Source organism: Podarcis melisellensis, assembly GCF_964234715.1.
Source record: "Podarcis melisellensis genome assembly, chromosome: 2".
In the NCBI taxonomy this organism is placed as follows: domain Eukaryota; kingdom Metazoa; phylum Chordata; class Lepidosauria; order Squamata; family Lacertidae; genus Podarcis; species Podarcis melisellensis.
The window spans coordinates 123,883,552-123,910,649 of record NC_138529.1 but is presented as its reverse complement, the minus strand read 5'-3'; the positions used below and the strand labels follow the sequence as shown (position 1 = coordinate 123,910,649).

General features: G+C 49.0%; 2 protein-coding genes across 2 annotated transcripts in view; both read right to left on the bottom strand.

The window, feature by feature from the left end:
* LOC309365075 (uncharacterized protein) overlaps positions 1-27,098 on the bottom strand; it is a 51,182-nt gene that overhangs the window by 978 nt on the left and 23,106 nt on the right. The window lies entirely within an intron of this gene.
* On the bottom strand, positions 86-25,304 carry LOC309363283 (uncharacterized protein; the record flags this gene model as incomplete). Its single annotated transcript, XM_081899388.1, has 3 exons — positions 25,217-25,304; positions 1,052-2,299; positions 86-135 (listed from the first exon to the last, which is right to left on the bottom strand). The coding sequence occupies exons 2-3, from the start codon at positions 2,187-2,189 to the stop codon at positions 86-88; spliced, it is 1,188 nt and encodes a 395-aa protein (XP_081755514.1). The 5' UTR covers positions 2,190-2,299; positions 25,217-25,304.

Sequence of the window (27,098 nt, the reverse complement as noted above, 5' to 3'; positions counted from 1 at the left end):
ATAGAATGGAGAAAGAGGATAGAGAAAAGCCTCCCCAATAAAAATAGAACTCATGGAATCCAGTGAAGCAGGAATGGTGGAAGATTTAGGAGAGCGAAAAGAAGGGTCTCCCCCCCTTCTCTGCATCCAGCCAGTCTTTGATGGCAACAGCAACAATAAGATAATTACATCAATAGTATGCATTGTGCTCTGCTGGCAGGAGGACTCCCTCGGATCATGTCCAGTTGCAAAAGTGCAAGGAGGCTTTCCACCCTCAGGGCCCAGAGGGGGGTCGTGCCTTGGGGCAGCTGGTGGAATTGGAGGAAGCTGCCGCTTAGCACTCTGGGTTTGGGACCTGCCTGAACCTCCTTCCACATTATACTCATCCATATTGTTTCTCGCCTGCGTTATTTTGGGGATAGCATTCTACACACACTTGTATCACCATGTGCCCCCTCCCAACATTGCTCTGAGATGCTCTGGTATGGCCCCTTCTTCCCTGTGCCCCCTTCCCTCCTCATGCAAGACGTGCAGCTGGGAAAAGAGCCTTTCCTGGTTATGCCAGGGAATGCCATGCATTTAAATGGTTTCTCACCAGTGTGACTCCGTTGATGAATTCTAAGGTTTCCACTCTGACTGAAGCTCTTTCCACATTCCATGCACTTAAATGGTTTCTCCCCTGTGTGACTCCGTTGATGAATTCTAAGGTGCCCACTCCCACTGAAGCTCTTTCCACACTCCATGCATTTACATGGTTTCTCCCCTGTGTGACTCCGTTGATGAATTCTAAGGTGTCCACTCTGACTGAAGCTCTTTCCACACTCCATGCATTTAAATGGTTTCTCCCCACTGTGACTCCGTTGATGAATTCTAAGGTGTCCACTCTGACTGAAGCTCTTTCCACACTCCATGCATTTAAATGGTTTCTCCCCACTATGACTCCGTTGATGAATTCTAAGGTGTCCACTCTGACTGAAGCTCTTTCCACACTCCATGCATTTAAAGGGTTTCTCCCCTGTGTGACTCCGTTGATGAATTCTAAGGTTTCCACTCTGACTGAAGCTCTTTCCACATTCCATGCATTTAAATGGTGTCTCCCCTGTGTGACTCCGTTGATGAATTCTAAGGTGTCCACCGTGAGTGAAGCTCTTTCCACACTCCATACATTTAAATGATTTCTCCCCTGTGTGACTCCGTTGATGAATTCTAAGGTGTGCACTTCGACTGAAGCTCTTTCCACAGTCCATGCATTTAAATGATTTCTCCCCTGTGTGACTCCGTTGATGAATTCTAAGGTGTCCACTCCCACTGAAGCTCTTTCCACAATCCATGCATTTAAATGGTTTCTCCCCTGTGTGACTCCGTTGATGAATTCTAAGGTATCCACTCGCACTGAAGCTCTTTCCACACTCCATGCATTTAAATGGTTTCTCCCCTGTGTGACTCCGTTGATGAATTCTAAGGTGTCCACTCCCACTGAAGCTCTTTCCACATTCCATGCATTTAAATGGTTTCTCCCCTGTGTGACTCCGTTGATGAATTCTAAGGGGTCCACTCCCACTGAAGCTCTTTCCACAGTCCATGCATTTAAATGGTTTCTCCCCAGTGTGACTCCGTTGATGAATTCTAAGGTCTCCACTCTGACTGAAGCTCTTTCCACAGTCCATGCATTTAAATGGCTTCTCCCCAGTGTGCCTCCGTTGATGAATTCTAAGGTGTCCACTCCCACTGAAGCTCTTTCCACACTCCATGCATTTAAATGGTTTCTCCCCTGTGTGACTCCGTTGATGAATTCTAAGGTCTCCACTCCGACTGAAGCTCTTTCCACACTCCATGCATTTAAATGGTTTCTCCCCCGTGTGACTCCGTTGATGAATTCTAAGGTGTTCACTCCGACTGAACCTCTTTCCACACTCCATACATTTAAAAGGTTTCTCCCCCGTGTGACTCCGTTGATGAATTCTAAGGTGTCCACTCTGACTGAAGCTCTTTCCACACTCCATGCATTTAAATGGTTTCTCCCCCGTGTGACTCCGTTGATGAATTCTAAGGTGTCCACTCTCAGTGAAGCTCTTTCCACACTCCAAGCATTTAAATGGTTTCTCCCCTGTGTGAGTCCATTGATGTTTTCTAAGTTTTGCACTGCCCGTGAAGCTCTTTCCACACTCCATACTTTCAAATTGTTTATGTTCTCTCTTTTCACACTCCATTTATTTAAATGGTTTCTTCGTTAATTCCATTGGACGTGGCCCACCAGAATTCTGACTGCCTTCTCCATTGTCTTCTTTCGATGGGGTGGGGAGAAAATCCTATTTGTTTTCTAGGAAGAGAACAAAGTACTATTATAATTAACACCTGCTCTTATTTTAACGTCCCTTTGGCCTCAGGAGGTGCATAGTGACCATTTTGGGAAACCCATATACAGTGGTGCCTCGCAAGACGAAATTAATTCGTTCTGCAAGTCTCTTCGTCTTGCGAGTTTTTCGTCTTGCGATGCACGGTTTTCCATAGGAATGCATTGAAAATCAATTAATGCGTTCCTATGGAAACCTATGGAGACTTTCCCGCCTCGCCGCCCGGCATCGGGACATCGTTCCGATGCCGGGCGGTGGGGGGAGACTTCCCCCCCCCGCCGCTGGGCTTCGGGACATCGTTCCGAAGCCGGGCGGTGGGGGGAGACCTTCCCGCCCCCCCGCTGGGCTTCGGGACATCGTTCCGAAGCCAGGCGGTGGGGGGAGACCTTCCCGCCCCACCGCTCGGCTTCGGGACATCGTTCCGAAGCCGGGCGGTGGGGGGAGACTTCCCCCCCCCCGCCGCTGGGCTTCGGGACATCGTTCCAAAGCCGGGCGGTGGGGGGAGACCTTCCCGCCCCACCGCTCGGCTTCGGGACATCGTTCCGATGCCGGGCGGTGGGGGGAGACCTTCCCGCCCCACCGCTCGGCTTCGGGACATCGTTCCGAAGCCGGGCGGTGGGGGGAGACCTTCCCGCCCCACCGCTCGGCTTCGGGACATCGTTCCGAAGCCGGGCGGTGGGGGGAGACTTCCCCCCCCGCCGCTGGGCTTCGGGACATCGTTCCGAAGCCGGGCGGTGGGGGGAGACCTTCCCGCCCCACCGCTGGGCTTCGGGACATCGTTCCGAAGCCGGGCGGTGGGGGAGACCTTCCCGCCCCACCGCTGGGCTTCGGGACATCGTTCCGATGCCGGGCGGTGGGGGGAGACCTTCCCGCCCCACCGCTGGGCTTCGGGACATCGTTCCGAAGCCCGGCGGTGGGGGGAGAACTTCCCGCCCCACCGCTGGGCTTCGGGACATCGTTCCGAAGCCCGGCGGTGGGGGGAGACCTTCCCGCCCCACCGCTGGGCTTCGGGACATCGTTCCGAAGCCCGGCGGTGGGGGGAGACCTTCCCGCCCCACCGCTCGGCTTCGGGACATCGTTCCGAAGCCGGGCGGTGGGGGGAGACCTTCCCGCCTCGCCGCCCGGCATCGGGGCATCGGTCCGATGCCGGGCGGTGGGGGGAGACTTTCCCGCCTCGCCGCCCGGCATCGGGGCATCGTTCCGATGCCGGGCGGGGGGAGGATTTCCCGCCCGCCGCCCGGCATCGAGGCATCCTTCCGAAGCCCGGCGGCGGGAGGAGGTGTCCCCGCCCCGCCGCCAGGCTTCGGAGGAGGTCCGAGGACAGCGGGGAAGACGAGCTGCGCTTCCCCACTGTCCCGGAGATTTCCCTATGGGCTGTCGTCTTGCGAAGCAAGCCCATAGGGAAATTCGTTTTGCGAAGCGCCTCCAAAACGGAAAACCCTTTCGTCTAGCGGGTTTTCCGTCTTGCGAGGCGTTCATCTTGCGGGGCACTACTGTATAAGTCTAGTGACAAGGCTTGGTGCTTGTGGTCGGTTGAAGGAGTGCTCAGTTGGAGCATGTTCTTGGGGTTGGACCTCCATCCCTCAGCCTTGCATTATTGAATGGAGAGAGCTGGAGATGCAGAAGGAAAGCAGCTGGAGCCTGACTGCTGGGAAGGCCAGATTGAGACACCCACCCCAATTATGATTTATAATAATTATATGCCGCCGAGTCTCGCACCCGCCTCCTGACACTGGCTTATCTTAGCGGAGATTCCCTGTCCAGGCCTCTCTCACTGTTCTTCCTCCTTTGCCGTGGGTGGCCAAGGGCTTCTGGATATTCTAGCTCTGCTCCAACTGGGAATTACTTTAGTAAATTGTTATACCTCTCTTCATTTGAAGATCACAGGATAAAAATATGTGTGACACTGAAAAAGGTGAGTGTTAAAGGTGAATAACACTGATTGTGGGAAAGAAAAGAAAGAAGATGAAACCCGTGGTGTGTCCACCTGAATGTAATATAATAATAATAATAATAATAATAATAATAATAATAATGCGTAAAGAAGAAACCAATCTTCAAATCAGTTTCATATTCCCTGGCTGTATTTCTCAGTCACTATTTCTTAGCCACAATTTATTCTAGAATATCAACTGTATCTCTTTGTAATAGGAGGCAGACATCCCTGGGATTTCATCCAGACATTCCTTTAGTGTGGGCAGCAGCAGCAGCAGCGGAGGAAGGAAGGAATTAACTTTGGGGGAAATTATTTCCTTCAGAAGGTCTTCCCCAGCGGCCAGCAGGGTTAATAAGCTGCTCAGTGTGGACACCTTGGCTTTAGCATGTTAGGGTCTGGATACCAATCATAATCCCTAGGAAATTTGTCAAAAACCCTTAAGATCCAGGTTCACCAATTCCCGGTAACACTGAACCCTAGAGGAACCTTCTATGCTGAGTTCAGACATCTCTGGCTCTCCAGATGTGGTTGGACTCAAAGTACCACCTGCCCAAGTAAGGATGGCCCATGGCCAGGGAGGATGGGAGTCTTATCTGGTGGGACAAACTTTCCCCTTCTTCCCCCTCCTCTGAAAATGCGGAATGGGGGAGGCGGGGCACATTGACACACCAACAATATTTCAATATCGAGAAATGGTTTTCGTGTTGCGACATCACCAAAATGTGTCTCTACATGTGTGAGTAGAACAGTTGCGACTGCGCTGGCTGCCAGTTAGCCATTGGCATTTGAAGAGAGTAGGTGTGTTTTTAGCACGACCAACTAAAAAATTATGTGAAATGTAAAAGTGTTCCAACACTTTTTTACGTCATTTAGTTAAGATTTAAAAATACCAAAGGTAAGTTATTCCATTTAGTAATCAGGATTACACGTGGTTTTCAAATAAGTTCAGTGGTTTTATTAACAATTGCTAGTTGACATTGAAAATGTCTGTTGGGGCACTTTGATACACTAAGACATGGGACGCATTGATATGTATAAAAGTGCCCCACTTAGTGTACAATAATCTCTAAACAAGTGTCATATCTCAGGAAAAAACCAGAATCTTGTATGTTTGTCTTCCCTATTGCAAGTGTTGATTTCAAGGATGTTGTTTTGCGTTTGCCAAAACCAAATTTCCCAAAGGGCACATCTTGAACATCATCTCTTGATACTTTTTCTATTGACTTATGTGGATATAATGTGTAACAGAAGCTAAATGTTAAGTAATTATCTTATTTTTAAAAGCATTTTGTTTAAATTACTAATTTTTGACTACCTAATGTGAGTTCCTATACTTTTTAAAGTTTTTCCAAACTTCTGGCCCATGGGCCTTAAGGTGCCTATGCCTGGGATAGAGGGTTAAATCAGGGCTGGCCAAATGGGACTCAGCTCCATCCCCTCCTTGCCCCTCCCTGCATCTGCTGCCTGAGGGGGCTGCCTCAGTTTCCCTAACGATGGAGCAGGCCCTGAGAACAGCCTTCCCGCTGCCTTCCAAAATACAATCATACCTCGGGTTACAGACGCTTCGAGATGTGTGTTTTCGGTTTTGTGCACCGCGCCAAACGCGGAAGTACTAGAACAGGTTACTTCCAGGTTTCGCGCGTGTGCAGAACCACTAAATGACTCTTTGCACATGTGCAGAAGCACCAAATTGCAACCCACAAATGCACAGACGCGACGCTGCAGGTTGTGAATGTGCCTCCTGCACAGATCACATTTGCAACCTGAGCGTCCACTGCACAGGAAACATGACACAGAAGACCTTGGAGTCTCACCGTGGAACACAACAACAACAACAACAACAACATCGATTGGTTATACGTCCATTTGGGCTGCCCTGGGCGGTGGCGTAGGGTGTCCCCATTACAACAGCCCTGCAAAATAGACCGGAGTTGCTGCGCGCTTTTGGGACTTGGAAGAGTAACTTACGGCAACCGTAAAGGGCAGTCCAGTGTCGAAATTACGGGGGCCTCTTTTAAATAGGGGTGGTGTTTGAACTTGGGCTTTGCTAATGTTACGGAATTGGCAGGGGGGGCACTTGCGGTAGAGCAGGTTTCTTTGGCCGTCTCCCCCTTCCTTGCTTGCCCCTTCTGCGTTCCCATGGCAAGTCCAGCCGAATTTGACTATGGCGTGTGGTGCATATCTCCGCCTTCAGACGGAGGGAGCCAGGCAGCTTTCTGGGTCATGTGCCCAACTTTTCATGAGCTGATATTAAATCCCAAAAGAACTACAGCTGCTTGTTACAAAGGGTGGGGGCCGATTCCGGTAGGTTAATGATATTAACTCTTTCCGTGCTCATTTCTGATGCTCAGAAGCAGGTGCACCCTTTCCTAGACCTTCCTGATGACATTCTCAGTCTGACACACAGTATTTACACAGAAACACGGATCAAACATGAAAAACCCTTTACATAACTCCCTTTCTAAAATTCAAGGAGACCATCTTATAACATATCCCCGCTATAACACACAAGTTCTAATTAAATCCTAATATTTACTATACCTAAACATTGAGCACCACAGACTAATAATAATAATAATAATAATAATAATAATAATAATATGATGTATTATTTATACCCTGCCCATCTGGCTGAGTTTCCCCAGCCACTGTGGGCGGCTCCCAATCGAATATTAAAAACAATAGAGCATTAAATATTAACAACTTCCCTAAACAGGGCTGCCTTCAGATGTCTTTTAAAAATAAGATAGCTGCTTAATTCCTTGACATCTGATGGGAGGGCATTCCACAGGGCAAGCGCCACTACCCAGAAGGCCCTCTGTCTGGTCCCCTGTAACCTCACTTCTCGCAGGGAGGGAACCGCCAAAAGGCCCTTGGAGCTGGACCTAATCATTAGGTCACGACCTAATCAATAACTTTCACAGGTTATGGGTGACGTAATTACCGCTCGTAAAGCTGTCGCTGGAGCTGCCGGAATGCTTTGAAGTCTGCGTTGTGAGGCAGAGAAGCCGGCTGGAAAGCAGTGCTGCTGGAAGAGAGAGCTAAGAGCAGCTGGAAATCGTTTCTCCACAGAAGGGAGAGCCGGAGGAGCTGGTCTGAGTGAGTACAGCTTTGGGGCCCCTTGGGAGAACGGGAGAAGATGGCGGACAGCCAGGTCCGTGAGGACGCTCCGGTGGAAAAGCTCACTTTAAAAAGTTGGGCAACCTGGAGCAGGAGAGTGCGTGGTTGGTTCTTGGTTACTGGGCTTTGGGATGTAAGCCAGAAAGAGCCACTACCCCTGACTGACGTTGCAGGCTGTGAGGTTGCGTTGCCTGAAGATAGCCAGCAGAGAATGCAGAGAGAGCTTGATATGCTGAGAGCATGCGTAAGCGCATCGCTGAGACCTCACTTAGAGGGTGTAAAGTCAGCAAGGGTTGCCTGGGAGTTGCTGAGAAGTTTGTGTGAAGCTTCAGCAGGAGGCCAGGGCCCTGGAGGAGTAGCCCCGGTTCCCGATGAATCAGCCTCAAGGAGCGCTGTTGAGCAGATCGGAGGGGCGAAGAGTTCCAAAGGCAAGTTTAAAAAACTTTCCACTGGGAGTGCTGGAGCGGAGAGGAGCTTCAGGGGGGGGCGAGGTCTGGCAGGAGGAGCTGTTCCGGAAGACGGAAGGCCAGGCTGGCAGGCAGGAGCCCCGGGCAGTGTTTTTCCACTGGAGTTCAACATCTGCGTGGCAGTTGTCCCCACCGGAGCACACAGGCACGGCATGATGTTGCCAAGGTCAACTCCCATGGGAACCAGGCGGGTTTCCATGGCAACCAGCCTGGCAAGGCAGGCAGGCGTGGATCTGAACAAAGCGGACGTGGTAAACAACATGAAGAGCCTTATCAGCTAACTGCCAGCATGGCTTTGTTTGAAGACAGCTGTGTGAGAAGCTCTCAGCTTTGTTTTGTAATTGACTCAGCAGCTAACTGCAACATGGTTCCAGAGACCCCTGCAGTCGAGATGTGGAATTGCAAGGCGATTCCAGCAGGAAAGACTATTCATTTCGCAAATGGACAAAGGGCAAATGTTACTAATGCCTATATTTCTGTTTTTCAGGAACTGTTGGAGTTTTGCGTCGTCCCGGGGGGCATCACTGTTTGTTATCTGTGCCTTATTTGTTAAAAAAGAGGTTTCAGGTTTGTTTCAAGAATGATATCTGCACAATCTCCAGAGAAGGGAGACGGCTTGTCGAAGTGAAAAAGGGACAGAATGATCTTTTCATTCTTAAAATGTCTCTGGGGGGTGAGGGGAAGGTTGAGAAAGCACAAGCCCTGCGTGCTACAGTTCCCACTCATGTTTCATGTGCTTGTGTGTGGCACCAAAGGACAATTCATGGTTCTCTAGAGAACCTGCAGACATTACCTGAAGTGGCCAAGGGATGTAGGATTAAAGATTGTGGAAGTGCCATTAATTGTGACACTTGCAGACAGGTAAAGGTGAAAGGGTGCAGTTACCCAGAGGTGGAGAGGGTAACCACAAAACCTTTTGAACTGGTACACATAGATCTGTTCGGTCCCATGAAGGAACCAAGTCTGGGAGGGGCCAGGTATCTGCTGACATTGAGGGATAATTTTACGCAGAACACCTGGACTCTCAGTCTCAAGTCCAAGGAAGATGCAGCACAGCTGATCAAAAGCTGGTTTGAGGAGGTGGAAATAAGGTTCTCCACCAGGGTACAAGCGGTCACCAGTGACAGAAATGCTGAGTACACTGGGTCTGTTTTGCAGAAGTTCTTTCACAAGAAAGGGATACGTCACACAGTTACATCTCCCAAGCAGAGGGGGGTGGCAGAGCTGAGGAGTGAAGCTCTGGTCAAGGCTGCACAGGTGATGCTTACAGATTCTGGGTTACCTCCAAGGTTTTGGCTGGAGGCGACCAGATATGTGTGCTTCACCTGGAATCGTGTCTACAATTCACTGATAGGTGACACACCGTTTTCTTTGTTGCATGGCAGGAAACCCCAGATTCATTTTCTGCGTACGTTTGGTTCATCTGCAGTTTTGCCGGTGCCTAAGGCTTTGCAAGGGCCAGATGGAGCCAAGTTCCAGAAAATGATCTTCTGTGGGTATGAGCCAGCAGCTAGTGCATGGAGGTTTGCTTACCCGTCAGGTGATCAGAGTAAAGTGCTGATCAGTAAACACGCTGAGTTCTGTGAGCAGGATGAAAGGTCAAAGACCCCTACCAAGCGTGATGTTCTTTCAGAATGTCTCTCTGATCCAGAGCAGGACAGTTCTGATGAGGAAGAAGGAGAGGCTGAGTCTGCACATGACAGTCAGCTCACTGACCAGAGTCAGGAGCTGGATGGGGCATCTCCACAAGTTGTAAAAAGAGAGCCCAAGAGTGAGCCTAGTTCTCCTGTAAGTGTAATGGAAAGGATTCGAAGACGCTTTAAGTCAGAGGGGGAATCCCGTGATGCAGAGGACACACCTGCTGGTGACGGTGAGCCAGAGGAAACACCCGAGTTTGTGCCCAGGCGGCCCAGTCGCACAACGAATGGTATTCCACCTGAGAGGTATCAGGCCACAGGTGCGTGGGTAAGTTTCGCACAGTGCAAATCTGAGAGTTGTGAGGTTGTTCCACAGATGCCTGACAGGAACGCCAAGGGAGGGCGCAAGGCATTGGGGAAGGGAGTGATCTCACAGGGTGTTGCTGAAGATGTTTCATAGATCTTGTCAGAAAGCAACGCAAGAGGGGGTGTTAGAGTTCAGAACTTAACTGGTTAAGTGTTCTGAGAAGTGCGTCACTTTCTGACGAAAAAGATTCGAAGCTGGGAGGAGCTTGTTCTCTGTTTTCCTGTTGTTCTTTTTTGTCTTTGAAGGAGACAGATGCATGTAATGGCTGAAAGAAGCCCTGGGCTATTTTTCTGAGAAATGTACCAATAAAGAGCTGTTAATAGACAAACCGGGACTCTGTATGTTTGTCTAAAGCTAGCGACAGCTTCCCCGCTGTGTTTACTCTGCAAAGCGTACTGAAGAGACAGCAGAATTTGCTGCGCAGAAGAAGCGTGCCGGACCGCTGTAAATGGCTAATTGTGGATCGTAAAGCAATTAGGCCTAATCATTAGGTCACGACCTAATCAATAACTTTCACATATAAGGCCTTGCACACCTCCCTCCTGGTTGTGGTGAAGGGGGGGACACTGTTGCAATAAAGATCAGGCTACTAGCCGCTTTGCTTCTCCATATACACTGGTTGGCCTCTGTTATTTTCTCCTACCTACCGTATTTTTCGCTGCATAAGGCGCACCTGATCATAAGGGGCACCTAGTTTCTAGAGGGGGAATTCAAGAAGAAAAATATTATTTAAAGGGAGCGCTGAGCAGAGCTCCCTGGTGCCCTGCGGAGGCTTTGCGCCACTAAGGCAGAAGCTAAAACAGCTAGAGGGAGCACTGCGCAGCGCTCTCTCTAGCTGTTCTGGCTTCTGAGGTAGCCTGCGAAGCCTCCGCAGGGCAGCATCGAGCCTTCATCCCGGGCTTCCCCCGCCAGCCCTGACAAGCTCTGGGAGTGAGACTTCCGGTCGGCGCCAGCGTTTAATGGCGGTCTCTGCCTCGAGCTCCGAGGGGAGACTGCTCCGCAAGTTCGGGTCTCACCCGCTACGGCGAGCGGGGGACCCCTAAAATCACAGGCGCGGAAGCCTGTGAACAAGGAGACTCGGCGGGCACCTTTGCGCCCCCCGGTACTGTGAAAGAGCCTTTTTAAAGGCTCCGGAGCGGCATCGGGTGTGAGCGCGGTGCTGAGAGTCGTTACCCAGCCTGCGGAGTGAAGCCGCATCACCATTGACGGAGAGCGCCGATTCCTTCCTGAAACTACAATTTGACTGCAACACCCGTGAGTAAGAACAACATTTAAGGCAATAACGGGACTTAAAATTTGTGGATTTGGCTGAAAACGGGCAAGGCATTAAATCAAGGAAGTCTGCCTCCCCGAAACTGCATGATTGGATAAGCAACGGCAAATCAAGCTGCATTTAAACGTAAAATTCTTCAACTAGCTCAACCCGACATCAAAAGCGACCCTCTCCCCCCCCCTGGGCAGGAGGAGGGGGGATGAGAAATTTGTTTAAATATACCTGCTTATAAACTGTATTGGAAAGAAAATCCCTCACCGCCAGCCTCCTCTGGCAGGGCTGCCGGAGCTACACTGTATCGCTTGAATAAAGGGACCTGTCAAAAGCTGTCAGAAATTGATCTATAGCTACAAATGACTTTACCTGACACAAAATAGCGATTTTGGCTTGCTGAGAACATTACAACACCCCTGATTGATACAAAGGGGGTCTGTGTGGAACTGTTGGACTATTTTGCTATTTGCCTTAAACTTCCTTGTAACTTTCATGACCAGACCCTGCTTTGCTGCCCCTAGAGGGGAAAAGTGACATTTGTTCAGTGTTCCATTGAAGGGAAACAGTGGAATTTTCCACTTTAAAATCTTTCCCGTGAGAACGACCTTGGCTATGAGCAAGCAGCCAGAGGAAGTGTCAACAAGATCTAGAACTAGACAAGCTCAAGCTCAAGCACAAGCACAAAGAAAAGAGCTTCCACGGCAGGACTACCAGCTGCACAGGAAAAAATAGCAACAGCATCAATGGAATCTATGACACAGGCACTACTTAAAATAAACCAATCCCTAGAGGCACTGACCAGACAATCTACGGACAACTCCAAAAAGTTAACAGAACTCTCAACAAGACTAGATTCAAACACAACCATTTTGGCATCACATACTGAATCTTTGAACAAATTATTGGAGGAAGGAGCTGAGACAAGAAGAATTGCAGAGACGGCTCAAGAATCTGTACAGGAAATTAAAGAGAAATTTATACCAATTGAAAGGAAGGTTGGGGAACATGATGCAGCTCTGGCATTGATAGAGCTGGAGAAGAAAGGGAAGAATTTAAAATTGAGACTGGTCCCTGAGGAGGAGGGGGACAACCTGAAGGAATTTCTTACAAACAACATTTATGAATTCTGGCTTGATGAATGGCAAGAAGAAGATGACTTTGGAATAACTGCAGCCTTCCGGCTGGGCAGGAGACAAGGCAAAAAACCAAGGGATTGTTTAATTACATTGAGATCTAGAGAAGAGAGAGACAAAATCTTAGACCTACACTATAAGAAACCTCTGGAAATAAAGAACTCTCAAATACAGATCTTCAAGGACATCCCTCGATATATTCTACAGGTTAGGACCTATTTTAAAGATCTTGTCGACCTGCTGAAAAGAAATAACATCCCATTGAGGTGGGAATTCCCACAAGGACTGTCCTTTACCTTCAACGGGAAGAAGGTAAAGATTAAAACAATACAGGACAAGAATCAATTTTTAGACAGATTCTCAGAAGATTTACAAAAAGGAACTGTAAGTGTAAAAGAACCAACTGACATTGCCAACTTATCATTTGGACTTGACTCACTAACAATTGAAGAACAACTCCGTGGTGCAGTTGGAGGAACAGATACCCAACAATAAAGATGTCTCTGCAGCTGCTAAGTTGGAACTGTAACGGTCTTAACCTTCCCAGAAAAAGGAAACAAGTTTTTCACATCTTAAAGAAAGAACAATTGGACCTAATATGCCTCCAGGAAACACATATTGCAAGGGCACACAGGAAACTCCTCATAAACAGAAGATTAGGCCTTGAATTCATATCATCGGACAAAGTTAAAAAAAGAGGCGTAGTAATGTATATTAAAGAAAGACTGGCCCCTAAAATGATATTTAAAGACGAGCAAGGAAGATATTTGGCAGTTGAAATCCAAATACAAGGGGAAAAACTTTTAATCGTAGGAGTGTATGCCCCTAATGATGGGAAGGCGGAATTTTTCAAGAAGCTGCATGAGACTTTAGCAGACTTTATGGACTATAAAATTGTGATGTTGGGTGACATGAACGGAGTAGTCTCCACGAACATGGACAAAGCACAAAGACTTGTGATTTCCAAAGATGGGAGACTACCTGTGATGGGACGATGAGCTGCTTGTGCGTAAATTGCAAGTCCCTCAGAGTTTGATCAGATTTCAAACCTCTGCCTGTGACGGAGCCCCTCCAGCATGGCTCCTTCAATCACTAGTAGAATCCGAAAGTGGCTGCTTTCGGAATCGTTTCCAACATAAAAGCTCCTTAACGGAAACACGTCGTCTGGCCTCTCTGCGTGACAGTTTCCTGCGCGGTGTGGGTGTCCCTATAGGAGGTCCTGAGACCTCTCCACTGTTTTCGCTGGAAGCGTCTCTGAGCCCTTCCTCCGACTCACTTTCCCTTGGAATTCTTGCTCGCCCCCTACTGGTTCCCTCTTCCGCTGCTACCTCTCCCTCAGCCTCACTGAGCCCTTGCGCCCTCGGCTCTTTAGATGGCAGTTCCCTGACATCCACCTCCCCTCCAGGGCCCCCCTCACCCCCTCCCATTTCTTCCCCTACGGGCGGTGAAGAGGAAAAACCCCTGAAAGAACCTTCCTCATCATCCGACGTCTCGAACACTTCCCTCCACTTATTGCTGTTCCTACTCTCTCGGTACTCTTCGTCATCGGAGTCCACTCCCTCTTCCAACTCCGACTCCGCGAACCCTTCCATTTCCTCTTCCTCATCGGTGGTGCCGAAATACTCCCTCCGAAACCTTGCTATCGGCTGAGGTTTCCTCGGGAATCTTTGATGGAACGTTTCTGTTAAAACCTCATCATTAACCTCTTCTGCACTTACCCAGGTGTTTTCTGACTCCGGTTCCCCTTCCCACACCACCAAATACTCCACCTGATTTCCTTTCCACCTGGAATCGAGAATTTCCGCTACATGGTTGCGGCTTTCCCTCTCTTCCAAGGCAGGTACCCTGACGTCCTCCCCTTCACGTCCCCCCCTGTATGGTGACAGTAACGACCTGTGAAACACTGGGTGCAATTTCATGTGGTCGGGCAATCGGAGTTTGAAAGCCACCGGGTTGACCTGCTGAATGATCTCAAAAGGTCCCAATCTTCTGGGCCTCAATTTCTTACAACCCCCTTTGAACGGCAACCCTTGGGTTGACAACCACACTTGATCCCCCACCCTTATGGTTTCACCTTCCCTCCTGTTCTTGTCTGCCTGTTTCTTATATTCCGCCTTGGCCCTTTCTAAATTGAGCTGGAGCTGGCGATGGATCGCTTCCATCTCTTCTACAAAATGTTCAGCCGCTGGGACGCTCCATCTCTCCCCTCCTTCCCCTGGAAATGCCCTAGGATGACACCCATAATTAGCCAAGAAGGGACTCATCCCTGTGGACACATTCTCTGCATTATTGTAAGCAAATTCTGCTAACGCCAACTTTTCGACCCAATCGTTCTCTCTGTCATTGACATAACACCTAAGATATTGTTGAAGAATCCCATTTGCTCTTTCCGCCTGCCCGTTGGTTTCTGGGTGCCGGGCAGTTGAAAAATTGACTTCCACGTGCAGCAAACTCATGAGCTTCCTCCAGAACCTGGAAGTAAATTGTTTGCCTCGATCTGAGATTACCCTCAAGGGAGCCCCGTGCAACCTAAAGATGTGTTCTACAAACAACTTCGCTGTCTCTTCCGCTGTGACTGCATGTGAACATGCTACAAAGTGACACATTTTTGTTAACAGGTCTACTACCACCATGATGGCTGTTTTCCCCTTGGACTTTGGCAGATCCGTCATAAAATCTATTGATACCGCCTCCCAAGGCCGTTCTGGTGTGGGTAATGGTTCTAATAACCCTGCCGGCGCCCTTCTTTCCCCTTTGGCTCGCTGACATTGGTCACACCCTCTTACATACTCCTTTACATCTTCCCTCACCTTAGGCCACCAAAATTCCCTGGTAACCAACCACATAGTTTTGTGTTGTCCAAAATGTCCCGCCGTGGGGCTATCGTGCAATTGCTTAAGTACTCTCCCCCTCAATTCACCTTCGGGTATATACAGTGCCCCTTTGTAATACAATGCCCCATTTCTTTCCTCAAAACCTCCGGGACTCTCGCCCTCCCCCCTGAGACCTCTGAGTTTATCCTGGGCATATTCATCATTTTCCGTTTCCTCTACCAGTTCTCGTTGCCCCACCAGCGTCGCCCCACACACCCAGCGGTCCTCCGGGATGACATGTCTCTCTTCGATCGCCCCCTCCCCTTCCCAATACTCTGGTTTGCGTGAGAGCGCGTCCGCCCTGACGTTTTCTGGGCCTGGCACATAACGAATTTCAAAGTTAAATTTGGAGAACTCCTGTGCCCATCTCACTTGTCGTTGGTTGAGCACTCGAGCTGTTCTCCAATACTCTAAATTCTTGTGGTCGGTGCACACTTGCACCTTGTGTTGTGCCCCAATTAATAAATGTCTCCACCTCCGGAAGGCTTCGTGAATGGCAAGTAGTTCCCGGTCATACACCGTGTAATTCCTCTCGGATTTGTTCAGCTTCCGCGAGAAGAAGGCACACGGTCTCCACTCCGACGCACTCCTCCCCGGTTGAAGGAGTACCGCCCCTACCGCCCGGTCGGATGCGTCGGTTTCCACTCTCATGGGTTTTCGTAAATCCACATGCAGAAGTTGTTCTTCCGAGGCGAAAGCCCTTTTCAGTTCTTGGAATGCTCGCTCCGCCTCTACTGTCCAAACAAACTTCTTCTTGCTGCTGAGGCAGTCGGTGATGGGCGCCGTCAAGTGGGCAAAGTTCTTGATGAACTTCCGATAAAAGTTCCCAAACCCCAAGAATCTTTGCACATCCTTCTTGGTCTTCGGTGTCTTCCATTCCAGTACCGCTTGGACCTTGCCTGGATCCATGGCCAATCCCTTGTCCGACAAGCGGTACCCCAGGAATTCCACCTCCTTGGTATGAAACTGGCATTTCTCCAGTTTCACCCACAGCTGGTTGGCTTGCAGCCTGCCCAACACTTCTCGAACGTCCCTCACATGCTGCTTCTCATCTTCTGAATACACCAACACGTCATCTAGGAAGGCCACACAATTCTTGTAGAGCAAAGGTCCCAGGACGTGGTTTATAAAGGCTTGAAAACACGCGGAGCCCCCTTGTAGACCGAAGGGCATAACGAGATATTCAAAGGCTCCCAAAGGAGTGAACATGGTTGTCTTCCATTCATCCCCCTTCCTTATGCGTATCAGATTGTACGCCCCACGCAGGTCCAGCTTTGTAAAGATCTTTCCCTTCCTTACTCTGGTCAAAATGTCATCAATTCGGGGCATAGGGAAAGCCAGGGGTTCCGACACGGCATTCAGGGCCCTAAAGTCACACACCAGTCTAGGTTTATCTGTGTCTTTTTTGTCCACAAAAAACACAGGGCTGCCCCCCACCGCTCGGGACTCTCTGATGAAACCTCGCTTCAGGTTTTTGTCAATGAACTCCCTCAGCTCCTGCATCTCCTTGTCTGACATGGCGTACAGCTTGCCCACTGGGAGTTGCGCCCCCGGGAGTAAGTTGATTTGACAGTCAAAGGGTCTATGCGGTGGTAATTTGTCTGCTTCCCTTTCACTGAATACGTTGCTCAGATCTGCGTATTGCGGGGGCACCTTCCCTTTGTCCCTTACTCCCATCCCGGCTAGAGTGGCTCTGGCTCCTCCCGACACCTGCCCCTCCTTGCAGTGTTCTAGGCAATGCGCTGACCCAAAGGAGACCACCCTCTGATGCCAGCCCACTAGCGGATCATGTAGCGCCAGCCAGCTCATCCCCAAAATGATGGGAGCTCCTCCCAAGATAGCTACATTAAACGCTATCCTTTCGGTGTGCCTTGCCACCCTCATTATCATCGGGACAGTCTGTTGGCTAACTTCTCCCCCCAACAGCTCTCTGCCGTCAATAGTAGTCACCTGCAAGGGGTTACTTAAAGGGATGGTCTGTATCTGGTGCTCAGCTGCAAACTCCTTGCTCATGAAATTACAGGAGCTGCCTGAATCTAAAAGCACCTTGGTTTTTAGTGGGTGTCCATTTGGCAGTTCCAGTAACACCTCTATCACTAAAGCAGGTCTGGGTGGTTCAGGCGTGGGCACTTTTACTGCTCTTTGGCCTGGCTGCTGTGCCCCAACGGTTGCAGCCAGGCGTTGGCTTTTACTTGCTCCTTGCCTTCCTCTTCCTCTCCCCCAACAGCCCCTGCCATCCCTTGCCATTCCTTTCTTTGTGGGCAGACTCTGGCAAAGTGTCCCGGCTGTTGGCAGAGATAACATTTCTTGGCGCTCTTTCCCTCCTTCTTCCGCCCTTCACTGGGATTTGAAACTGCGCGCGCCCGCGCTGTTCCCACCTCCATCGGCTCTGCCGGCGGGAAAGATGGCTCTGGAATGTCTGGAATGCGGAGCTCCCTCCAACGGTCTCCTTTCCCTTCCCGCTTTTCCAAAGCCCTCGCCTCCTGGCGCGCTCCTATGGACAGCGCAGATTTGGTTAACTGATCCATAGACTCCGCCCTGGGCCCCCGGGAAAGCTCATCTTTGACGCTCGAAGAAAGCCCCTCTTCGAAAAGCATCTGAATGGGGTCTGCCGATAAATCCCACCCCAATTTGTGAATCAGCATAGTGAACTCAGTCCAGTACTCACGGACGGATCTACTCCCCTGCCGGCAAGCCATTAACTGCCTCCGCACCACCCCCTGCTCAATGTCACTGGAAAACATCAGGTCCATGGCGCGAAAAAACTTCCTCGTGTCCTTTAGGATCTCATTATTCGCTGCCATCAGGGGTCTAACCCAATCCTTCGCCCCGGATTCGAGATGGCCAATCACAAAAGCCACTCGCGATTCCTCGTCGGGGAAGTCATCAAATTGCAAGTTGAGAGCGTATTGCATCTCAGTTCTAAAGGCATGATAGTTCCTGGGATCCCCCCCGAATTTCTGCACCAATCCTGGTACCTTTCTGGCGAGCGGGGTGGTTTTCTCTTTTCCCTTTTCTGCATCCTGAGCCCTCCTCTCCTCAAGCCTCGCCGTTTGCAGCGCCAACTGGATCTCCAACGTCCTGTACCTTTCTTCCAGGCTTGGACCCCCTCCAGCTGCTCCTGCGCCCCCGGTTCCGGCTGGGTTGCTCATGATGCTTCTCTGCACAAGCTGGCTTTCGGTGACTTTCGGATTGCTGTGATGGGACGATGAGCTGCTTGTGCGTAAATTGCAAGTCCCTCAGAGTTTGATCAGATTTCAAACCTCTGCCTGTGACGGAGCCCCTCCAGCATGGCTCCTTCAATCACTAGTAGAATCCGAAAGTGGCTGCTTTCGGAATCGTTTCCAACATAAAAGCTCCTTAACGGAAACACGTCGTCTGGCCTCTCTGCGTGACAGTTTCCTGCGCGGTGTGGGTGTCCCTATAGGAGGTCCTGAGACCTCTCCACTGTTTTCGCTGGAAGCGTCTCTGAGCCCTTCCTCCGACTCACTTTCCCTTGGAATTCTTGCTCGCCCCCTACTGGTTCCCTCTTCCGCTGCTACCTCTCCCTCAGCCTCACTGAGCCCTTGCGCCCTCGGCTCTTTAGATGGCAGTTCCCTGACACTACCAAAGACCTTTTTTGAAATGACAGACACCATGGACCTTATAGATATTTGGAGAGCAAGGAACCCAAATACTACCAGACACAATATATGGAATTGATGAATCAGGAAATAGAATGGAAAATAAAACAGATGAAGCAAAAGACTTTTGAATCAGCAGACAAATGTGGGAAACTGCTTGCATGGCAATTGAAAAAAAGGCAAAAACAGAACACTGTGACATCTCTTGAAGAAGATGGGAAAATCATCACCAGACCAAATGAGATAAGTAACTGTTTTCAGAGCTTCTTCAGGAAACTGTATACCCAAGGGCCAATAAACAATCAAAAAATAGAGGAATTCATTGGAAAATATGGATTACCAAGAATAACAGAACAAAGTAGAAGAATATTAAATGGAAGAATAACAGAACAAGAACTAGAGAGTGCCATTCAGAATTTGAAAGTAGGGAAATCACCAGGACCAGATGGTTTAACAGCAAGATATTATAAAACCTTAAAGGACTGGATAATTCAACCGTTAAAAGAGGTTTGCAATCAAATTCTAGAAGGGAAAAGGGCTCCTGAATCGTGGAAGGAGGCATTCATCTCACTTATACCAAAGACAGAGACTGGGAAAAACCAGGTTAAAAACTACCGGCCTATATCTTTACTAAATGTGGATTACAAAATTTTTGCAGACATTTTGGCAAGGAGATTTAAAGGAGTTTTAGTAGGAGAGATTCACAAGGACCAAGCAGGCTTTCTCCCAGGAAGATACATGTCGAACAATGTGAGGAACATTTTAGACATTTTGGAATTGTTGGAAAGGGAAATTAACAGAAAAGCGGTTCTGATTTTTGTGGATGCGGAGAAAGCATTTGATAACATCTGCTGGAGTTTTATGAAGAAGAATCTCCATGGGATGGGGGTAGGCCAGGGATTTGAGAATGGTATAAATGCGATATATTCTGAACAAAGAGCTAAACTAATTGTGAACGGGATGGTTATGGATGAAATCCCAATAGAAAAAGGGACACGACAGGGATGCCCAATATCGCCCCTTCTTTTTATATCGGTCCTGGAGGTTCTATTGAACATGATTCGAGTGGACCCGTTGGTTAAAGGGATTCAGGTCGGAGTGAAACATTACAAACTAAGGGCCTACGCAGATGATTTAGTATTAACGTTGCAACAGCCAGAGGAGAGCACTAAAAGAGTGTTGGAATTAATTGAAATATTTGGTCAAGTGGCAGGGTTCAAACTGAATAAGCATAAAACCAAAGTGTTGGGGGAAAATTTAACATCGGAAGAGAAAGACAGATTTCAGAGTGTAACTGGTCTGGAAATAGTAAAGAAAGTGAAATATCTGGGGGTAGATGTAACATCAAAAAATGTTAACCTATTTAAGGATAACTACGAAAAATGTTGGACGGAGGTTAAAAAAGATCTAGACACATGGTCAAGGTTGAAACTGTCCTTGTTAGGCCGGATTGCTGTTATTAAAATGAATGTATTGCCAAGAGTGTTGTTTCTGTTTCAGACACTACAAATTCTGGACAAGATGGAGTGCCTCAGAAGATGGCAAAAAGATATCTCTAAATTTGTCTGGCAGGGCAAAAAGCCTAGAATTAAATTTAAGATCTTGACAGATGCGAAAGAAAGAGGGGGTTTTGCCCTGCCGGACCTAAGGCTTTATTATGAGGCAGCAGCTTTCTGCTGGCTGAAACCATGGTTACTTCTTGAGGATACTGACATCTTGGATCTAGAAGGATATGACAATAATTTAGGTTGGCATGCGTATTTGTGGTATGACAAGGTGAAGGTACATAAGAATTTTAAAAACCATATTGTCAGAAAGGCGTTGTTTAATGTTTGGATTAGATATAAAGATTTACTGGAAAGTAAAACCCCCAGATGGCTATCACCAATGGAAGCAAAGGCAGTTAAAAAACTAAACATGGATCCCGGTTGGTTAAAATATTCTGAAATTTTAGAGTACGATGGTGACAAATATAAACTTAAGAGTCATGAGGAGCTAAAGCCAAATGTTCGAGATTGGTTGCATTATCGTCAGATAAATGAAGTATTTAAGCAAGACAGGAAGATAGGCTTCTAGAGTGAGAGGTCTAAGCTAGAAACAGAGTTATTAGAACCCAATACTAAGAATCTTTCTAGAATGTACAATTTGCTGCTGAAATGGAATGTACAGGATGAAACGGTAAAATCAGCAATGATTAAGTGGGCGCAAGACGTAGGTCATGAAATTATGTTTGCTGACTGGGAACAGTTATGGACCACCGGTATGAAATTTACGGCATGTTCTGCCTTGAAAGAAAACATAATGAAAATGATCTACAGGTGGTACATGACCCCAGTCAAGCTGGCTAAGATCTATCACTTGCCTGACAATGAATGTTGGAAATGTAAAGAATCTGAAGGAACCTTCTATCACCTTTGGTGGACCTGCCCAAAGATCAAGGCCTACTGGGAAATGATCTATAATGAAACTAAAAAAGTCCTGAAGTGGACATTTCCTAAAAAACCAGAGGCCTTCCTCTTGGGCATGGTGGGCCAATTGGTACCAAAGAAGGATAGGACATTTTTTATGTATGCCACTACAGCAGCAAGAATACTACTAGCAAAGTATTGGAAGACGCAAGAACTACCCACTCTGGAAGAATGGCAAGCAAAGGTGATCGAATATATGGGACTGGCAGAGTTGACCGGCAGAATCCGTGACCAGAGGAAGGAGGCAGTGGAGGAGGACTGGAAGAAATTTAAAGTGTATCTTGAGAACTATTGTCAAATAAAAGACTGATGAGATGTCGAGGGATTAGAAACAAAGATTTACAGCTGTAAACTATAAATTATAGGGAAGAAACCTAAGGAGTTAATATATAAAAAAAAAAGGACCGAAGGGTTGCCAGAGAGAATTTGTAAAACAAGGATGCAGAGCAGGAGAGGTATGGGGAAGTCGTTTAGTATGTAGGATGTTTTGTGTTTTATCTTTTGATGTTTTTCCCTCCCTTTTTATGTTGTATTGTTGGATGGTTTGTTATGTTTGTTTTGTGGAAACTTAATAAAAATTATTTTTTTTTAAAAAAAAGACAAGCTCTGGGAGTATTCCCCACCTCCTGCAAAAGCCCACAGGAGCTGTGCACCCTTTAAGGAGCGTGCAACTCCTGCGAGTCCCTTCTCCATCCTCAGGGAAAAGCCCCCAAGAGCGGCATGCTCTTCAAAGAGCGTGCGGCTTCTGCGGGCTTTTGCGGGATGATTCTGTAAGATCATTTCGGGAAGTTTTCTAATGAGAAGATATTGTCACAGATGCTTGTTTTTGCCATTCTCAAAAGTGTGAATTTCTGTATCTGCAGAGATAACATGCCTTTTCTTCACATGAAAAATGTTATAAAATAAATATACAGAGTTGAGGGAAAACCTTAATCCCATTGTTCCTTTGCAGATTTATATACACAGAATCAACCCCTTAAATTCTAAGTTACAAGAGGTTCAATGAACAGATGGTTTGCAGTGGAAGAGATTTGCACAAGTAGCTAAGTGTGAAGCAGTAAAAATGAAAGTGCAACCTTGTGAGCAGAATACTCCACACATCTTGGGGTCTTTGTGTAATAATTGTGCAAGTCAGACTTGAGGCAAGCGCTGAAGGCTCTTCAGGGCTGGCAACCTCTTCCCAATCCCACTGGGTTCCAACAACCGCACTAACACTTAACTGTACAGAATAGGCACCTGGATGCAGAAGCCAATCCAAAGGGGTGGCTGGTAGTGGAGGTGGTGAAATCCACAAGTTCTGAGTTTTTCATGTGTGCTAAAACTCAGTCTGCTTGGTTGTTTTTTATAAAAAAAATATGATTACCAACATGCTATAATATTATTGCTTTAGTTAAATAGTTTAAGTTGTTATTAAGGAAATGCTGATTTTTCTCCTTCCAATAAATTACAGCAGAACTGTTGTCCAAATATAGACAGTTAACTTATTAAACCTCAGAATGATTTCATAATTATCTGTCTATGTATTTCTAATAGTGTAACCAAATCAGAATTTTTTGATTTAAATAGAATTATACTGACTAGTGATTTGCTGTAAATTGTGATTGAAATCAATTTGATTTATATCAAATCCACCCTGATTGCAATCTACCACAATGTCTGAAATAAGGCTGGAACTATACAGAGGCGAACAGGACAATGTCCTGGCAGCTGCTGCTACTTAGGGGTCTGAAACGGAGAAATGAAAATATTATCAATCCTCACACACTCAGTTTCATCAGCAGGGAAGCCAAGATGCATCCCAGCAGGACTTTTGGGTTTGGGCTAGGCTACCAAATGGTGGTATTCAGGACAATCCAAAGTATGGAGATAAGTCGTAGTGAATACAGATGATCTGGGACAGCCAACACCCTCAGCAGGGAGGTTGGGTGATGGGGGTGGGGGTCAGGGGTGCTGGAAGGGGAGGGGTCTCTGTCGAGGCTCCTCCCCTTCCTTTAACCCTTCCATGGACTCCCTCTCTCCGTTTCCCCACCCAAAAGGGACCCAGCCAGGCGCCCCACGACCCCAGGGATTCCTGGGGACAAACTGGTAAAATCAGCAGTGGTACACTGGGTCAGAAATATAGGTCATGATTAGAGCTGGGTGATATATTGGTATAGTGCCCAAGACTGGCTTGAAGTTTACATCGTGATAACTTTTTCCTAATACTGAGCTGGCAATATATTACGAATCACAATGTGTGCAAGGGCTAGGCAACACCTGCTTTTCAACACTGCGATAACTTACCTGCTGAACGCTGCAATGTTAGTAGCAACTAAACCTCACAATATCACCTGCTAAACGTTGCCATGTTATCAGCAGCTAAACATTTAAATCAGCCACAAGGTCTGAAATAGGGGTGGAACTGTACAGAGGAGAGCAGCACAATGTCCTTGCAATTGCTACTACTTAGGGGTCTAAGCGGTGACAGCAGTCACAAAATTAAAAGACGCCTGCTCTTTGGGAGAAAGGCGATGGCAAACCTAGTAAAAGGTAAAGGTACCCCTGCCCGTACGGGCCAGTCTTGACAGACTCTGGGGTTGTGCGCCCATCTCACTCAAGAGGCCAGGGGCCAGCGCTGTCCGGAGACACTTCCGGGTCACGTGGCCAGCGTGACATCGCTGCTCTGGCGAGCCAGAGCCGCACACGGAAACGCCGTTTACCTTCCCGCTGGTAAGCGGTCCCTATTTATCTACTTGCACCCGGAGGTGCTTTCAAACTGCTAGGTTGGCAGGCGCTGGGACCGAGCAGCGGGAGCGCACCCCGCCGCAGGGATTCGAACCGCCGACCTTTCGATCGGCAAGTCCTAGGCGCTGAGGCTTTAACCCACAGCGCCACCTGCCACCGGCAAACCTAGACAGCATCTTAAAAAGCAGAGACATCACCTTGCAAACAAAGGTCCGTATAGTTAAAGCCATGGTTTTCCCAGTAGTGATGTATGGAAGTGTGAGCTGGACCATCAAGAAGGCTGATCGCCGAAGAATTGATGCTTTTGAATTATGGTGCTGGAGGAGACTCTTGAGAGTCCCATGGACTGCAAGAAGAACAAACCTCTCCGTTCTGAAGGAAATCAGCCCTGAGTGCTCCCTGGAAGGACAGATCCTGAAGCTGAGGCTCCAATACTTTGGCCACCTCATGAGAAGAGAAGACTCCCTGGAAAAGACCCTGATGTTGGGAAAGATGGAGGGCACAAGGAGAAGGGGACAACAAGAGGACGAGATGGTTGGACAGTGTTCTCGAAGCCTCCAGCGTGAGTTTGACCAAACTGCGGTAGGCAGTGGAAGACAGGAGAGCCTGGCGTGCTCTGGTCCAGGGACGAAGAGTCGGACAGGACTAAACGACTAAACAACAAAGGGGTCTAAAACGGATAAATGACAATATTATCAATCATCATCTCAGCGGGACTTTTGGGTTTGGGCTTGGCTAGCAAATGGTGGTATTCAGGACAATCCAAAGTATGGAGATGAGTCTTAGTGAATAAGATAACCTGGTAGTGTCATCAGGGAAGGGGGGGAGAAGGGGGGTCAGGGGTGCTGGAAGGGGAGGGGTCTCTGTCGAGGCTCCTCCCCTTCCATTAACCCTTCCCTGGACTCCCTCTCTCCCTTTCCCCAGCCAGGCGACCCCAGGGATTCCTGCCGGGGGAAGCCGGGAGAATAGGGGGCCTCAGCCCCACCCCCAGCCCTGCTTGGGGCGTCCGGGGGGGGCAGGGCAGCTGAGCATCTCTCGGCCCCCCAGGAAAGAGAAAGGGGAGTCTGGCGGTGCTGCTGCTGCTGCCCAGGAGATCTTGCCAGGTGTAGATCCCTGCAGGTGTTGGGTCCCCCCTTCCCCCCCTGGGTCGGGGCCTGGATCGGGGCCCCTGTCGACGGGCCCCAGGGAGGGCGCTTTCCTTACGGGGGGGCTCTCCCCTTATCCCCCCTCCCCCTCTATTTCCCCCCCTCCTCTCCCTCCCTCTTTACCTCTTGGTCCTCCGCCTCCCTGACTCCGGATTAGTCCGCTTTCCTTGTCTGCAAGAGAAAGGGCGGGGGGGTTTCCTCCACTGACGCCTCTCCTCCCCTCTCCTCGAAACTTCCGGCGCCTTTCGCGGCGACACTTCCGGCGCCTTTTGAGACGCGCGCATCCCTAGAGCTACGAAATTAGAGCAGCCCCTCCCTGTGTCCGGAGGGGAAGGAGACGGGACGGCGCTGCCTCTGGCCTCCTGCTCTGGGGGCTCCATGGGGACCCGGCCCCCTCCCCCCCACTGCCTCTCCTCCTCACGGGGAGTCTCACGGGGGTCTCCTTCTGGGCCTCCTTCTGCATGCCAAGCACTCAACCGGGGTCCTTCTGCATGCAGAGCAACTGCTGCATTGCTGAGCTAAGCCCCCTAACAGCCAAGCCCCGCTTCAAGCACCAGCCCCCCTCCCCCCATTAAAAGACCACCCCCTGGATTCAGAGGCAGGGAGGGATTCCAGCCAGACAGAGGCGCCCTTGCTCTGGGATTCCCTTGCCAGCAGGGAGACTTCAAAAGCCCCCCCCATGCCTCCCCCTTCCCTCATTTATCCAGTTTTTCTCTCTCTCCCTGCAATTTTAAGTAATTGTGGGTCTTAGGATCCCTGCAGGGTATTAAGTGTTGTTCTTCCCTCCCTATTGCAGGTGGAAAGAGGAATGTGGGGCCTGCTTATAATATCTTAGGGTGGCAGGATTAAGATTTGGGACTGGCACTTTCAGATTCAGAGCCACTTTTCGCATGAGATTTCTTCCAACTACTGGAGGAAAGTATGTCTGAGGTTTATAACAGAAATATAATTATTACGGGTGAATTTAATGGAGTAGTATCACTGGACTATGACAGAACACTGAGGGAAAGTATCTCAGAAGAAGGCAAAATACCAAATACTTTTTTGATATGGTTACAACAATGGATCTACTAGATCAGGGGTCAGTCAGCAGACTTTTTCAGCAGGGGGCCAGTCCACTGTCCCTCAGACCTTGTTGGGGGCCAGACTATATTTTGGGGGGAAATGAGCGATTTTGGCCCACCCACAAAGAGGCCTGAAGATGTTTGGCTTTACCTGTCCCAGTTGTCGTCCCAATAGCCCCAGTTGGGCTTCTCCAGCCAGGTGCCAGGGCAGGTTGGAGGCTGCGCTGGCTGGTGAAGAGAGAAGCAGAAGCCCCGGCGGAGCCACGGACGGAGGCAGGGGAACGGGGGCGTTGCCAGAGCATTTACCCACCAACTGCTGCTGCTTCCCAACCCGCAAGCGGCAGCTGCGGCTGCTGCAACAAACCGCCTGAACGCCATGGGAGGAATGAAGGAGGGAGGGGGTGACGAAGAAAGAAGAAAGCACATGAGGAAGCGGCACTGAGAAGGGGCACAGAAAAGGAAGGAAGGGCAGACTGAAGGAGAGGGAGGAGGAGCAGCAGGAGAACTCAGCAGCAGCTGGCAGCCAGCATCACACCCCCTTCCCAGCGCCACCCTTCTGGGGCAGGCAGGCGGGTGAGCTGACCCCCCCCCCCGTTGATGGCACCCGGTGTGGGACAAGATTGCTCGTCCCTGAGGAGAAATGCGCCGCCGGGTGAGGGAGAGGGAAAGAACGTGCGTGCTGGCAATCCATGCGGTGATTCCCGGACCGTCCGCAGGCCGGATCTAGAAGGCAATTGCGCCTGATCCGGCCCACAGGCCTTAGTTTGCCAACCCAGATGCTTGGAGATTCTGACCCCCATTAGAACAAGAGTAAACATGTTCTTCTGATTCAAAGGATTCTGTGGGAAGAAGAAACATGATCTGGATATTGAAGGAACTTCCGACAGGATTAAAGACTGTAGAGATCCAGCCAAGAACTATATCAGATCAAAATTCAACAT